Source organism: Anomaloglossus baeobatrachus, assembly GCF_048569485.1.
Source record: "Anomaloglossus baeobatrachus isolate aAnoBae1 chromosome 5 unlocalized genomic scaffold, aAnoBae1.hap1 SUPER_5_unloc_27, whole genome shotgun sequence".
NCBI lineage: Eukaryota > Metazoa > Chordata > Amphibia > Anura > Aromobatidae > Anomaloglossus > Anomaloglossus baeobatrachus.
Genome location: NW_027441803.1, coordinates 1,490,824 through 1,507,128, shown reverse-complemented (window position 1 = coordinate 1,507,128; position 16,305 = coordinate 1,490,824). Strand labels below are relative to the sequence as shown.

The window sequence follows — 16,305 nt, the reverse complement described above, 5'->3', positions numbered from 1 at the left end:
GATAAGCGACAGAACTTCTGTCAGGGACTGCATCCTCCCACCTAATGTAATATACCGTGATGGAGGATAACACAGGCATATCCTCACACTAATGTAATACACCGTGATGGAGGATAACACTGGCATATCCTAACACCTAATGAGCATATACTTTATCTTACATTACGGTATTTTCCATTTTACCCTCTTGGAGATTTTAATTACAGGAAATAAAAGTTACATATAACAGTAAATCTATCTACCTGGAATCTTTGTCTTCCCCGGATTTCCTACTACTGGGGCTTATCCAGACAGTTTTGTGTGTGGAAGGTAATGTGGGATTTTTTCTCCTTGAAAGACAAATAGACGACACAGCGGAGATAATTATTACCAGTTACCGGACAAATACTACATTTTTTTATGTGATTGCAGCAAAAGAAAAAAAATCCAGCAGCAACGTCTTCATAGGGAGAATATTTTTCTTAAAGTTCGATTTTATTGGAAACTAATTAAAAATCATAGTGCAGCAAGTTATAAACACGCGGTTGACACGTTTCAGAAGTTAGACTTCCTTAATCATAAGGTTATATTTGTTATGATTAAGGAAGTCTAACTTCTGAAACCCGTCAACCGCGTGTTTATAACTTGTTGCACTATGATTTTTAATTAGTTTTCAATAAAATGTAATTTTAAGAAAAATATTCTCCCTATGAAGACGTTGCTGCTGGATATTTTTCTCTTTTTTGCTGCAATCACGTTTGAGCGTCCCTTATTCCATGCACCGTCTGACCTTCTCTACAACATGAAATTACCAGCATAATATCATACGGTGAGCTGTATTTTTCTTTTTTTTACTTGTATTTTTTTTATGGTATTGATAACATCCTTCTCCAGCTCCACATTATGAAGGTGTTAATTTTTCCTCTGTCTTGTTTCTTTATCGTCCAAGCTTTGCATCCATAGGTTACTACAGAAAAGACCAGACTATGTAGGAGCCTTTTCTGTGACACCAGTGAAATGTTCCTCGATTTAAGGACCTTTTCTAGTGACTTCATTGATGATTTGCCCATAGCTATTCTTCTATTGACTTCCAATGTCGTCGCTTCATTTTGAGTGATCATTGTTCTGAGTAGGTTGAAGTCTTTTACAATTTCCAGTTAATCGCCGTCCATCTCAAATTTTTTCTGGTCGTACCTGGCAGTGGTCAATATCTTTGTCTTCTTTGTATTGAGTAGGAGTCCCATGTTTGAGCTTTCCATCTTGATGCTCCGTAATAAGTCATTCATTCCATTTATGCTTGTTGCTATCAATGTTGTATCTCCTGCGTATTTAAGATTGTTGACGATTTGTCCAGCAATTTTGATTCCTTCTTTTTCGGCAAATCTAGACATCCTGAAAATAGCTTCTGTATATAAATTAACGAGAAATGGTGATAGGATGCCACCTTGTCTGACGTCTCACTCTACTATGAACCATACTATTTCACCAGGCTCCGTTCAGACTGTTGCTTCTTGTTTGATGTACTTGTTTCTAATGAGGCAGATCAGATGGTTTGACACACGCTTATCCTTCTTCATATCTTGTGTATTTTCTTTCTGATTTCTTCAGTAATAATATTCTTTATATGTAGGCATAATTTCTCAGACTTTTTTCATCTATGTCCAGTGATAGAAATGGGTTGTGCAGACCGCTCCAAAAACTTTAGGTTATGTTGGTCAAATCGAAGTTGGAAAGAACCTGTTGTCTGGTCCGTTTGCGCAACATGACTCTAAAGGCTGCTTTACACCAGACAATCTATCTTGCGATAGATCGTCGGGGTCACGGTTTTTGTGACGCACATCCGGCATCGCTGGCGATGCCGGCCTGTGTGACACCTCCTAGCGACGCAGTATCGCTCACAAATCGTAAGTCGTGTACTGCTCGCTAGGTTCCATAATATCGTTTAATTTAGTTGATCATCGTTTCCATGGTAGCACACGCCGCTCCGTGTGACACCACGGGAACGATGAGCAGCTCACCTGCCTCCCGCGGCCGCCGCCGGCTCTATGTGGAAGGAAGGAGGTGGGCGGGATGTTTACATCCTGCTCATTTCCGCCCCTCCGCTTCTATTGGCCGGCGGCCGTGTGACGTCGCTGTGACGCCGAACGTCCCTCCCACTTCAGGAAGTGGACGTTCGCCGCCCACAGCGAGGTCGCACGAGAGGTAAGTATGTGTGACGGGGGTTACTGACTTTGTGCGACACGGGCAGCGATTTGCCCGTGACGCAAAAAGGACGGGGGCGGGTACGATCGATTGTGAAATTGCACAATCGGTCGTACCGTGTAAAGCAGCCTTAAGCTTTGTTGTCAAAAGTTCATGATCAGTTCCACAGGAAGCTCCTGACCTCCATCTTTGGTGAACACATATGTAGTCTATCTGATTCTTATAGACCCCATTCGGTGATATCCATATGTAGAGTCTCCGTTTGTGATTTTGGAAGAAGGTTTTTAAGATGGACAGTTGATTTGTCATACAAAAATCAATTAATCTTCCCCAGGCTCATTTCGTTCACCAAGTCATAAGTTTCCGACACTGGTTATATGTTTGTCCTGACTCACTTTGGCATGCAAGTTTCCCATGATAATGAGCAAGTCTGGTTTTGGCGTCTTGTTGATTTTGTCCTGAGTTTGATAGTAGCATAGTTTAAACTCTCCCTCCTCGGCATCTGTTGTTGGTGAATAGACTTGTAAACTGTGACATGGAGTGGGTCTCCTCGTAGTTATATCGAGATGACTCTATCACTGACTTCGTTGTACTTCAAGACAATGCCGGACAGTTTTCAGTTGAAAATAAAAGCGACACCGTTTCTCCTTTGGTTATTATTGCCAGAATAATAGACCCAATGTTTGTTTGACTGGAAATGTCCGGATTGAGTCCATCTTTGTTCCCTAATTTGAAGTAAAGGGAGCTTTACACGCTGCGACATCGCTAACGATATATCGTCGGGGTCACATCGTTAGTGACGCACATCCGGCGCCGTTAGCGACATCGCAGCGTGTGACACCAATGAGCGACGATCAACGAGCGCAAAAACATAAAAAATCGTTGCTCATTGACACGTCGTTCATTTCCTTAATATCGTTGCTGCTGCAGGTACGATGTTGTTCGTCGTTCCTGTGGCAGCACACATCGCTATGTGTGACGCAGCTGTAACGACGAACATCTCCTACCTGCGTCCACCGCCAATGCGGAAGGAAGGAGGTGGGCAGGATTTTACGTCCCGCTCATCTCCGCCCCTCCGCTTCTATTGGACGGCTGCCGTGTGACATCGCTGTGACGCCGAACGTCCCTCCCCCTTCAGGAAGAGGATGTTCGCCGCCCGCAGCGAGGTCGTTCGGGAGGTAAGTACATGTTGTGAGGTAGCACGGTCGGCTGCGCAGCAGAAGACACGGGATCCAGGCATTAAGGTTCACAGTACACGGTTTTAATGTCCAAACAAAAGTCCACAACAAAATACATGTGCCTCTCCAGCAGAGAACTCAGGGAGTTCTGTTCACTCCCCCACACCCGGCACACCTGCCCTTGTTCCTGATTCTATTTAACCCTTCCTTCAGCCTGTAGGGAAACAGCATTAACCCTAGAGTGGATCTACTTTCCATCATGGAGTGAGCACAACCGGGGCGAGACATACCGGCCGTCATAGATAACCCCGGTCACAGTCTCACATACCCCCCCCTCAGTTCAAGCGTGCGGGGTTGAACTCCCGCCATCAAACACGGGCCGCGGGACAAGGCATCGGCGTTGCCCTGCAACCCACCGGCCCGGTATTCAACCATAAACCGGAAGTTCTGCAGAGAAAGGAACCACCGGGTAACCCGGGCATTCCGTTCCTTGGCGGACCTCATCCAGACCAGTGGAGAGTGATCCGTCACCAAGCGAAACTGACGTCCCAGCAGGTAATAGCGTAGGGACTCCAAGGCCCACTTGATCGCCAGCCACTCCTTCTCCACTACGCTATAATTCCGCTCGGGAGGGGTGAGCTTCCTACTTAAGAAGGTGACGGGGTGTTCCTCCCCCTGAACCACCTGAGACAGTACTGCCCCCAGGCCGACCTCCGAGGCGTCAGTCTGCACTATGAACTCCTTCCGGAAATCAGGGTGTACAAGAACGGGCTGTCCGCACAGGACCCCCTTCAGGGCCCGGAAGGAGTCCTCGGCCTGCGGAGTCCAGCGCACCATGACGGACTACTTGCCTTTGAGAAGGTCCGTCAAGGGGGCTGATAGTCCCGCAAAATCTTTTACCAACCTCCTGTAGTACCCCACGATACCCAGGAAGGCCCTAACCTGCTTCGTGGTCAGGGGTCTAGGCCACTTCTGGATCGCCTCAACCTTGTTAATTTGGGGCTTAATCACTCCTTGGCCTATTACGTAGCCCAAGTAGCAGGCTTCCGTGAGTCCCAACGCACATTTCTTGGGATTGGCTGTCAATCCGGCTGTTCGAAGCGCGTCCACCACCGCTTGTACCTGTTCCAAGTGGGTCTGCCAATCGGAGCTGTAAATAATGATGTCATCAAGGTACGCTGATGCATATGCCTGGTGGGGTTCCAGCACTAAGTCCATCAACCTCTGGAACGTGGCCGGAGCGCCATGTAACCCAAAAGGCAAGACAACATAGTGGAAGAGACCCTCCGGCGTAACAAAAGCGGTTTTCTCCTTGGCGGACTCCGTCAGTGGCACCTGCCAGTACCCCTTGGTCAGGTCGAGCGTGGTAAAATATCGCGCCTGTCCCAGCCTATCAATCAGCTCATCCACCCGGGGCATGGGGTAGAGATCGAACTTGGATATTTCGTTCAATCTCCTAAAGTCATTGCAGAGCCTTAAGGAGCCATCGGGTTTTGGTATTAGGACAATCGGACTAGCCCATTCACTCCGGGATTTTTCGATGAGCCCCAGGCGTAACATTGTCTTTACTTCCGATATGGCTTGTCGTCGAGCCTCCGGTACCCGGTATGACTTCAGGCGTACCTTCAGGTGGGGCTCGGTGACAATATCATGTCGTATCAGACTGGTCCTACCGGGCAGCTCGGAGAAGACATCGGGGTTCTGCTGAACCAACCGTCTGGCCTCTCGCCTCTGTTACTTGGTGAGGGCTTCTCCAATCCTTACTTCCGGTTCGTCCTCTCCGGAGGTTGCGGGAGCCGGATGTGAACGACCCGAAGAGGAGGGAGGTGGGGAAAAAACAGCCATCAGGCTTTCCCGTTCCTGCCAAGGTTTTAATAGGTTGACATGGTATATTTGTTCATGTTTCCGCCTACCGGGCTGCAATACTTTATAGTTAACCACCCCTACTCTTTCCTTTATCTCGTAGGGGCCTTGCCACTGAGCCAGGAATTTACTCTCCGCCGTGGGGATTAATACCAACACCCGATCCCCGGGTTTAAAGGTCCGCATGGTGGCTTGTCTATTGTAGCGGCCGCTTTGCTCGGCCAGAGCCTCCTGTAAATGCTCCTTCACAATTGGCATGACCGCGCTTATGCGGTTCTGCATACCCAAAATGTGTTCAATCACACTTTATGTGGGGTGGGCTCTTGCTCCCATGTTTCCTTTGCCAGGTCCAACAATCCCCGGGGACGTCGCCCGTATAACAATTCAAAAGGCGAAAACCCCGTGGATGCCTGTGGCACCTCTCGTATGGCAAACATCAAATAGGGAAGCATCATATCCCAGTCTTTCCCGTCTTTGGAGATCACCCTTTTGAGCATGGTTTTCAGGATTTTATTGAAACGCTCGACTAAACCGTCCGTTTGAGGATGATACACAGACGTACGCAACTGCTTGATCTGGAGTAGCCGGCATAGCTCTTTGGTCACTTTAGACATGAATGGGGTCCCCTGATCCGTAAGGATCTCCTTGGGCAACCCCACCCGGCAGAACACCGCAAACAACTCCCGAGCTATAAGCTTTGCTGCAGTATGTCTGAGAGGTATCGCCTCGGGATACCGGGTGGCATAGTCAACGATCACTGGGATGTGTTGGTGCCCTCGAGCGGACTTTACGAGGGGCCCCACCAGATCCATCCCTATCCGTTCAAAAGGGACTTCTATAATGGGTAACGGTACCAACGGACTGCGAAAATGGGTCAGGGGTGCGGTAAGCTGACACTCCGGGCAGGTTTCGCAGAACCGTTTTACCTCCCCAAAAACCCCGGGCCAATAGAACCTTTGCAATATTCGCTCCTGCGTTTTCTTGACCCCTAGGTGGCCACTCATAAGGTGTTTATGAGCCAAGTCGAGGACCCGCCGGCGATGCGGCTGGGGCACCACCAACTGTTCTACCCCCACGCCCCGTATTTCATCTACCCGGTAGAGTAAATCCTGCTTAAGAGCGAAATGGGGGTACCTTACCTGGGCACCGGGCAGCTGTGCCACCCCGTCAACTACTGTCACCCGACTCCGGGCATGTATTAACGTAGGGTCCTGGAGTTGGGCTGTCCCAAACGTATCCGGGGACGCCTCCAACTCCGGGATGGGCTCGACCATCTCAGCCTCTCCTGCCAATACCTCTAGGGGTGACCTATCGGGTTCACACTCTGTCCCTATCATGGTGACCCCTACGGCAGGCGTCCCGGATTCAGGATTGTAGGGCTCAGGTCCCGGACTGACCAATAACTGAGGGGACTTAGGGGGTCCCCTCCATAAAGTCCAAAAATAGGGCAGATCCCTTCCTAGGATCACGTCATAAGGAAGAGTGTTAAGAAGTCCCACCTCATGTTGCACCTGACCGCAAGGTGCTGTGATGGTGACAATCCCCGTGGGATAGTCGCGGCGGTCCCCATGTATGCAAACCACCCCCACGGTACGTCCTGTGGCCTTTACTTTAGCTTTCAAGGTGGATCGCACAAGGGTCACTAAGCTTCCGGAATCCAACAATCCTGTAACCGGACATCCATTCACCTGTATTTGGCACAAGTGGGGCTCCGTCTCTGGGGAGACCAGGTCAGCGGTACACACCACCTGAGCATACATTGAACCCCGCCGGGTAACCCCACAATCCATGGGCTCCGTGGTGAGTGGACACTGGGCTTCCATATGTCCCACCCGCTGGCACCGCCAACATCTAATGGGGACGGAAACTCCCTTGACGGGTTGTCGTTTAGGGTACAGAACCTTCCGGACCTCAGGAATGGCGGCCGCGGCCTCAGACGGGACGGTAGGGGACTCCTGCACCGTTGTCAGCGGTGGGTCCTTGGCCCTAGACTTGGAGGGGCCGGTCCGACGGGCGGTACGCAAAGTCTCAGTGTCCCGTATCAAGTCCTGCGTAGCCACATGCCGCTCTACCAGGGACACTAATTGGTCCAGGGTACTCGGGTCACCCTGTCCTACCCACCGTTGAACGGTGACGGGTAAAGTGGGCACAAAACGATCCACTACTACCCTTTCCACCATTTGCGCCGGGCTCAGAGTGTCAGGTTGCAACCACTTTTTTACAAGATGCAACAAGTCATAGGCCTGGGAGCGTACGGGTTTGGCTTCCTCATAGAACCACTGATTTACCCGCTGAGCCCGTACATAGGTATTCACCCCCAACCGAGCCAGTATTTCGGCTTTCAGGGTCACATAGTCAATGGCGTCCTCGGTACAGAGGTCCAGGTACGCTTTTTGGGGTTCCCCCGTCAGATAGGGCGACAATACCTCAGCCCACTGGGGGGTCGGCAGCTTTTCCCGCTCGGCCACCCGCTCAAACACCGCCAGGAACGCCTCCACATCATCACCCGGGGTCATCTTTGGCAACGCTTGTCTCACCGCTTTCCGGACGCTGCCATCGTCACCCGGTCCCGGGGTTGTTGCTGCCGGTCCGGCACGGATCGACTTGGCCAGGAGAACCATCTGTTCTTGGTGCCTTTTTTTCCTGCGCTTGCAAGGATTGCTGCTGACGTTCCAACGCCCGGAGCAGGTGTGCATTGGTCTGCTGCTGCTGTGCATTAGCCTCTTGTAGCTGTGCATTAGTCTGTTGCTGCTGCCTTAGTATGTCCTCCATGGCGTCGCCGGGTTTGGGCTGTAGTATAGCCGCTCGAATCCAGGACATGTGCTACCGGGTCACCAGGGATGGATGCTACACCTCACCGGCTGTCATGCCCACATTCTCCACCATATGTGAGGTAGCACGGTCGGCTACGCAGCAGAAGACACGGGATCCAGGCATTAAGGTTCACAGCACACGGTTTTAATGTCCAAACAAAAGTCCACAACAAAATACATGTGCCTCTCCAGCAGAGAACTCAGGGAGTTCTGTTCACTCCCCCACACCCGGCACACCTGCCCTTGTTCCTGATTCTATTTAACCCTTCCTTCAGCCTGTAGGGAAACAGCATTAACCCTAGAGTGGATCTACTTTCTATCATGGAGTGAGCACAACCGGGGCGAGACATACCGGCCGTCATAGATAACCCCGGTCACAGTCTCACAATGTGATGAGGGTAAACGACTTTGTGCGCCACGGGCAATTTCGCACAAACGACGGGGGCGCGTGCGATCGCTCATGCGACCCTCTCATCTCCACCCCTCCGCTTCTATTGGCCGCCTGCTGTGTGACGTCGCTATGACGCCGCACGAACCGCCCCCTTAGAAAGGAGGTGGTTCGCCGGCCAGAGCGACGTCGCAGGAAAGATAAGTACGTGTGATGGGTGTTAGCAATGTTGTGCGCCACGAGCAGCGATGTGCCCGTGACGCACAACTGACGGGGGTGGGTACGCTCGCTAGTGATATCGGTACCGATATCGCAGCGGGTAAAGTACCCTTTACCTTCATTTAGGTTGCTTTTGCAATCCCCTAGCCCTTACTACGACCATTTTACAGCCCCAAACTTTAGCTCACCATTGACTTGTATGGGGTTCGTAGTTTGGGGTCAAGTTCACCTTCTGAAACCGATCTTTTTCTGGTCCATGCTGGTTCGACAAACCCGAATACCAACAGGTTCGCTCATCAATAGTTTCCACAAAGAAGGAATGGATCATAGATGTAAATAGTAATTTGTAACATGAACATGTTTATTATTGTAGTATAGAGAAGCTACAGACATTGTTCAGACATGGAGATTGTGCGCTGAAAGTAACTGTAATGAATGGCAGATCGCTGAGATTGGGAGTTAATAAGAGGGAGGAGAAATGTTGGGTAATTTTGGGGGAGGGTTGCAATACTCTTGTCCATATAGTGGACAAATATAATTTAAATATATAACAAAGTGAAATGCATGGAATATTAATTTTTGTTTGATGTTTAGAAAACAAATATCTATTAGTAACTGTTAGTGATGAGCGAGTACTAAAATGCTCGGGAGCTCGAGGCTCGGGCCGAGCATCTCAAAATACTCGTGTACTCGGCCCGAGCACCGAGCCCAATGTTATCCTATGGGAGACCCGAGTATTATTCTGAAATGACCCCCGGCAGCATGTAGAAACCATAAAACTGTAAATTAAAAAAAAAACCGTGCGTGTGTGTGTAAGCGTGCATATATATATATACACGCGGAGTGGAGTGCGGGAGGGGCCGTAGCCGAGCGGGGAAGTGTCGGGCTAAAGGCACGGTCACGCTGTGCGGGCTGGCCAATCACTGCAATTCCACAACAGGGCTGTGGCATTGCAGTGGTCTGCCAGCCAATCCCTGCATAAGGGATGGCTGTAAAAAGAGCGCCAACATGAAGACCCCGAGTACAGCACGAGTATCGCGAGATTACTCGGTCCCCGCCGAGTAGCCCGAGTACATTGATACTCGTGCGAGTACCGAGTAGTAACAAGCATACTCGCTCATCACTAGTAACTGTATATATTGTAATTCTAATGTAACTTCTAACATGCTTTCCCTTTCTTGTTTACTTTCTTGCCTTTACTGTGACTGTCTCGTTTGTGTTTTCTTGCTCAGTTTGTCAAACATATGGTTTCTCCCAATGTGAATTTTTGTTAGTAGTCAACAAATTATATTTTTCAAGTAAAATATTTCTCACCTTCTAGGTACAGTCATATGAAAACGTTTGGGCACCCCTATTAATGTTAACCTTTTTTCTTTATAACAATTTGGTTTTTTGCAAAAGCTATTTCAGGTTCATATATCTAATAACTGATGGACTGAGTAATATTTCTGGATTCAAATGAGGTTTATTGTACTAACAGAAAATGTGCAATCCGCATTTAAACAAAATTTAACTTTTTCATATGACTGTGTGATAATGGCTTCTACCCTTGTGAGAGTTGTGATATTTAAAAAGATGCCATTTTTGTGTTACATATTTCCCTCATTCTAAACATGATAAGGGTTTCTCCCTTGTGTGAATTAGTTGGTGTTTAGCAAGAGTTGATTTATCCGCAAAACATTTCCCACATTCTGAACATGAAAATGGCTTCTCCCCTGTGTGAGTTCTCTGATGTCTAACAAGATTTGATTTCTGGTTAAAATGTTTCTCACATTCTGAACATGAAAAAGGTTTCTCCCCTGTGTGAGTTCTCTGATGTATAACAAGACATGGTTTATTTACAAAACCTCTCCCACATTCTGAACATGAAAAAGGCTTCTGCCCTGTGTGAGTTCTCTGATGTTTAACAAGAAATGATTTTTGGTTAAAATGTTTTCTACATTCTGAACATGAAAAAGGCTTCTCCCCTGTGTGAATTCTCTGATGTCTAACAAAATTTGATTTCTGGTTAAAATGTTTCCCGCATTCTGAACATGAAAAGGGTTTCTCCCTTGTGTGAATTAGTTGGTGTTTAGCAAGAGTTGATTTATCTGCAAAACATTTCCCACATTCGGAACATGAAAATGGCTTCTCCCCTGTGTGAGTTCTCTGATGTTTAACAAGACTTGATTTATCTGCAAAACATTTCCTACATTCTGAACATGAAAAGGGTTTCTCCCCTGTGTGAGTTCTCTGATGGCTAACAAGATTTGATTGACTTACAAAACATCTTCCACATTCTGAACATAAAAAAGGCTGCTCCCCTGTGTGAATTCTCTGGTGTGTAACAAGATGTGATTTACGTGAAAAATAGCTCTCACATTCTGTACATGAAAATGGCTTCTCCCCTGTGCAAGTTCTCTGGTAGCTAACAGACTCTGAAGAAAATCTTTTCTCCACTGTGTGAATTTTTCCATATTCTGACAGTGAAAATGGCTTATTTATTGATAGAGCACTTCGATTTTCAATGCCTCTTTTGTGACATTTGTTTTTCTTAATAGTCTGTAATGAATCAGAAGGTAAGACTTGTTTAAAAGACTCCAATGATAAATCTTTGCTGTGAAGGGATGATGGTATATCTGGAATAGCGGCATTCACTCCAGTTATATCTTGTGTGCTATCAAGGTCATCTGATTTAAAAATTGGAGATGTCAGTTGTGCCTCTGGTCTCCTGGTACAGTCACCTGCCAAGAATAAAAATTATTTTTAATGATATATACAAATTCATTTATGACCAAGGACGTACTGGTACGTCCTTTGTCACCTCTCTCCAGCTACTATGGCTACGGCGGCGAGCCTGCGGTAATCCCACACGTCTGCTGATCTGATCAACATGTGTGGCTAACAGGCACAGGTGGATCGGAGATCTGCACCCAACTACATCAGAGAATGTCAGTATCCCATCTCCAAACTCCGTGGTCAACTATTACAGCCTTACGTAGCACCTGGCAGCCACCTTCTAGCACATGCCTATCCTCACCATCAGAGGATCTAGTGAAGATGAGTTAGCCGCTTAGTTATGCCACTCCTGGTTGATCCAGTGCTGTGGCACAGTAGGTCTTCTCCCACTCGTACCCGCGAGAATAACATAGCTACAGACATTGCAAGTTATATAAATTGTAATTATTTACTAAAACCGTTCACAATATAACAGTAGACATCAGAGCAGGACCCAGTAGACCAGAGGTCTCAAACACGCGGCCCGCATGCGGCCCCTGAGGCTGCTTTTTGCGTCCCGCAGACCCCGTGACGATCACAGCTCTACGCCGGGAGCCGGCAGGCAGGATTTTTATAGTATAGTCGAATCATTTGCGGTGCTGCGCAGAGGATCTGTCTCCACTACACCAATGGATGACGCGGCCAATCAGATGCAAGGAGGTGATGTCGCTGTATGATGTCACCTCCTTGCAACTGATTGGCCAGCGACAGCCATTAGTATAGTGCTCAGAGATCCTGTGCACGGCACCGCAAATGATTCAACTGTACTATAAAACCCTGCCTGCCGGCTCCCAGCATGGAGCTGCGATCGTCAGCCGCAAACAGCAGGTATGTGACCACGATCAGGACCCACTGTATCCTGGACGCAGCGGGTCCTGATTGCAGGGCCGCGAGTCTCCTCCGCAGGAGAATACAGGAGACCGCAGCTGCTCATACCCACTATCAGGGTTCGGACCACTGCGGTCTCTTCGCTGTATTCTCAGTAGAGGACACTTGCGACCCTGAAAGCCGCACCGCTGGTCAGTGTTTGCTGCGGCCCGCACACGCACAGTGGATGGGATTTCTGGAAATCCCATCCACTCTGCATGTACTGTACAACCCAGCGCTCTGGACGCAGCTGAAACATGCTGCCTCCAAAACGCTGCAAATACTTATCAGCACGCAGCCCTGAGGGAAAGGGTGCTGGTGAGGAGAATTTTTTTATTTTTTTTTTGAGTTTGTGAAGAGCGGCATAATAGGGGACAAGGATGAGGGCACAATACTACAATGATGAGCACCATACTACAAGGATGGGCAGAATACTACAAGGTTGGGCAAAATACTACAAGGATGGGCAGAATAGTACAAGGATGGGCAGAATACTACAATACTACAAGGATGGGCAAAATAGTACAAGGATGGTCAGAATACTACAAGGATGGGCACAATATGAAAAAGATGAGCAGAATACTACAAGAATGGGCAGAATATTACAAAGATGGGCAGAATACTACAAGGATGTGTAGAATATAGCAAGGATGGGCAGAATACTACAAGAATGGGCACAATACTACTGGGCTAAATACTACAAGGATAAGCACAATACTACAAGAATGGGCACAATACTACAAGGATGAGGACAATACTATTGGGCAGAATACTACAAGGATAGGCACAATACTACAAGGATGGGCACAATACTACAGGGCACAAGGATGAGCACATTACTAAAGGGCACAAGTATGGACAATACTACAAGGATGGGCACAATACTACAGGGCACAAGGATGGGCACATAACTACAGGGCACAAAGATGGGTACAAGGACGGGACACATTACTATAGGGCACAAGGATGGGAGACATTACTACAGGGGACAAGATGGGGACATTACTACAGAGGACAAGGATTGGGAACATTATTACAGGTCACAAGGATGGGGACATTGCTACAGTATGGTGGACATAACTACAGGACACAAGGATGTGCATAGTATACAGGACACAAGAGGGACATTACTACAGGATGGGGGACATTACTACAAGATGTTGGCTAAGATGACTATATGATGCTGTTAATATATATATACACACTTAACTAAACAAAAAGGTGCAGGTTTGCTGTAGTCAACCAAAAATGTTTAAAATAGTGATCCAAAAGGTGTATAGAAAAAAAACCCCCATGGAATCATTAAAAATGTCACTTTGTCCTTCAAAGAATACAGCCTCCCTCGATTTTTTTTCCTATGTGAGGCCCATTCCCCCAGCTGAGTTTGAGACCCCTGCAGTAGACCATGATGTTCAACCATCTTTGTTCATTTTCCTTCCCATATATTGGAATAATAAGCCATCAGATAGTGTTTTGCAGCCGAAAATTATTCCAAACTACTTCTCAATCAGTGGAAAAATGGAGGTTTCCACAATGGTTGTAGCTGAAAGAGTCTTGATTATAAAGAGATATGGCTTCCGTAGAGTCAAAATAGTCATTTACACTAAAGCAGAATAAGGTAAATGCTATTTACTGACTATATGTTGTGGTATCACTATTTGTTTTAAGGGCATCCAAATACAATGTTTGATCACTTCTAATTCTTTTACATTTTTGGAGAATTTTAGGTTTTTTAAATAAATACAAAACAAATCAACCTTACATTACAGCTAAGATAAAGTAGAATATGCGACAAAATAAATCTCAGACACTGGGATCAGATTCAGCATTACAGATGTGTTATCATGTAAAGTGACAGATGTCAGATTGGAGAAACGGGGCCTGGATAGGAGCAGAAAACTGACTGCAGTGGAAAGCCATGAAATGAGAGCGGCTTTGGTACTAACTACTATAGAGGAAACTGTGACTATAGACAATAACATCTACTAAAATGACCGCCCTCCACCCCGACAGCCTTCACCGTCAGTGATTTAGTAACTAGAGGGGACACATCTGGAGTAATTACAGTATGTGGCTCGGGGGCTCTCGGCAATCCAAACTATTGTAGGGGCCAATATTTTCTGTCAGATGAGTTTCCTGAAGAAATATTAGACATTTACTTTCTGCCTCTCGGACTCCACAATGGACGGCTCCAGTACAAGGTCTTATATAATGGACATTTGTAGAATTCAGAGAAAATATCTTTCAGGCTCTTGAAGGTAAAAACATCAGAACTTTATGTGTTAATTACTTTCCTTTTTTCTCTAATTACATTTTGGGTATCATGTGAGTGGGCTGCCCGGCCTCCATGTACCCACTGTGGGGTAATCCTAACCTCCCTCATATGTTACAGTTACCCTGTGCCCAATTTTGGATATAAACGCCCCTATCAGCACATTCATCAGAAGGGAGAGAAGGAAGATCCATCAATAAGATGCCGAGATTCTAGGAAGATGGAGTCATTGCTCTCAGTGGAGAAACAATAAGAATCTTGTAGTTATGATACTTATTAATGGCGAACAAAAATAAAGTAAATGATGTTACAGAGCAAGCTTTCCAGACTACTGAGGTCTCTTCATCAACTACAAGATTATTATTTTGTTTCTCCCACTGAGAGCAATCAGTCTTTATTCACCTGGCGAACTCGGCACCAAACTAAGAATCTAGGACGTCACCAGCATCATTACCCTCCGCTTTCTCTTAGGGGTCCACCATACAGATTAGATTCTTCTTCCCATGATTTTCTAACTTGTCTGCACATTCTACGTATGCTGTCATATTGATTTATAGATTAGAGATCTGGGCAGCTAAGGGTCAACGTCTTCTAATTTCAGGTGATAGGATGGATCCTACCTGTAAGATCTGGCTGAAACAGATCTCACTCCAACAGAAGGGCGTCGAAAACACAAAATAATGGGGACAGTTTTGGGTGGAGGAGCATGTGGTGGTCTAGCAGCAGAATGGTGACCATTGATATGGCCGGACAACAACCCTGATAAAGCAGCCACAGCCGGTGACTGAGAAGAATCTGTGACTTCTCTGCCATTTAGTGGTCACTACTCACCTGGGCGGTTATCTATAGGAATCTCCTCTTTACTCCACTCATCACCCCTCACATATGTCTCTGTAGTATTAATATGGGGCAGATCTTCCCCCTGAAACAAATATTGTAAAAGTCACAGAAGGAGAAGTCCCATCTATGATCAGCTCTAATCCTGCCATCTCCACCGCTATCATTACACAAGTATAACACATATAACACTGGAGGATAAAACAAGACTGAGCACAAGACCTTCACAGCCGTCTACACATCATAGGGAGATTTCATGGCCCCTTCTCTCCATCTACCTGATGATCCTGAGGAACATCGGGATCTTCTTGTTTACAGTCCTGTGGGAGAAGAGGACGGGGACATCTCTCTGGTGTTGTCCTCTTACTGGATAGACCTGGAGGAGACACATACAGGGACTGAATTCATTCCTTACATACAGATAATTATAGGCCGTGTGTATTTAGTCCTGTCTATTACCTGGTGATGTGAGGGGCTGGGGAACCTCCATCATGACGTCCTTGTACAGATCTTTGTGTCCTTCTAAATACTCCCACTCCTCCATGGAGAAATAGACGGTGACGTCCTGACACCTTATAGGAACCTGACACATACAATGATACCGTCACCCCCGATCCCTTCATAGCGTTACTGTATAATGTCCCAGCATTCCCAGCAGTGTCACCTCTCCAGTCAGCAGCTCAGTCATCTTGTAGGTGAGTTCTAGGATCTTCTGGTCATTGATGTCCTCATGTATCGGGGGGTGAGGTGGAGGCCCCGTGATTGGGCTCAGGGGTCTTCTCCATCCCTCAGACACAGGGGCCTGACAGCGCTCACTAGAGGTCTTCTTCACTACTGTGTAATCCTGGTTATGGAGAGACACAGTAATAAATCTCACTCCAGACATTTCCAGAGTCCTCACCTCTCCAGTTCTGTCCATCTGTTATTCCC

General features: G+C 47.1%; 1 protein-coding gene across 1 annotated transcript; it reads right to left on the bottom strand.

Annotated features, from left to right (window-relative positions):
- Nucleotides 1–9,016: 9,016 nt before the first annotated feature.
- On the bottom strand, nt 9,017–15,941 carry LOC142259119 (uncharacterized). Its single transcript, XM_075331629.1, has 4 exons — nt 15,835–15,941; nt 15,654–15,751; nt 15,370–15,460; nt 9,017–11,365 (listed from the first exon to the last, which is right to left on the bottom strand). Exons 1-4 carry the CDS (start codon nt 15,917–15,919, stop codon nt 10,245–10,247), a joined length of 1,395 nt encoding a protein of 464 aa, XP_075187744.1. The 5' UTR covers nt 15,920–15,941; the 3' UTR covers nt 9,017–10,244.
- Between the last annotated feature and the right edge of the window lie 364 nt (nt 15,942–16,305).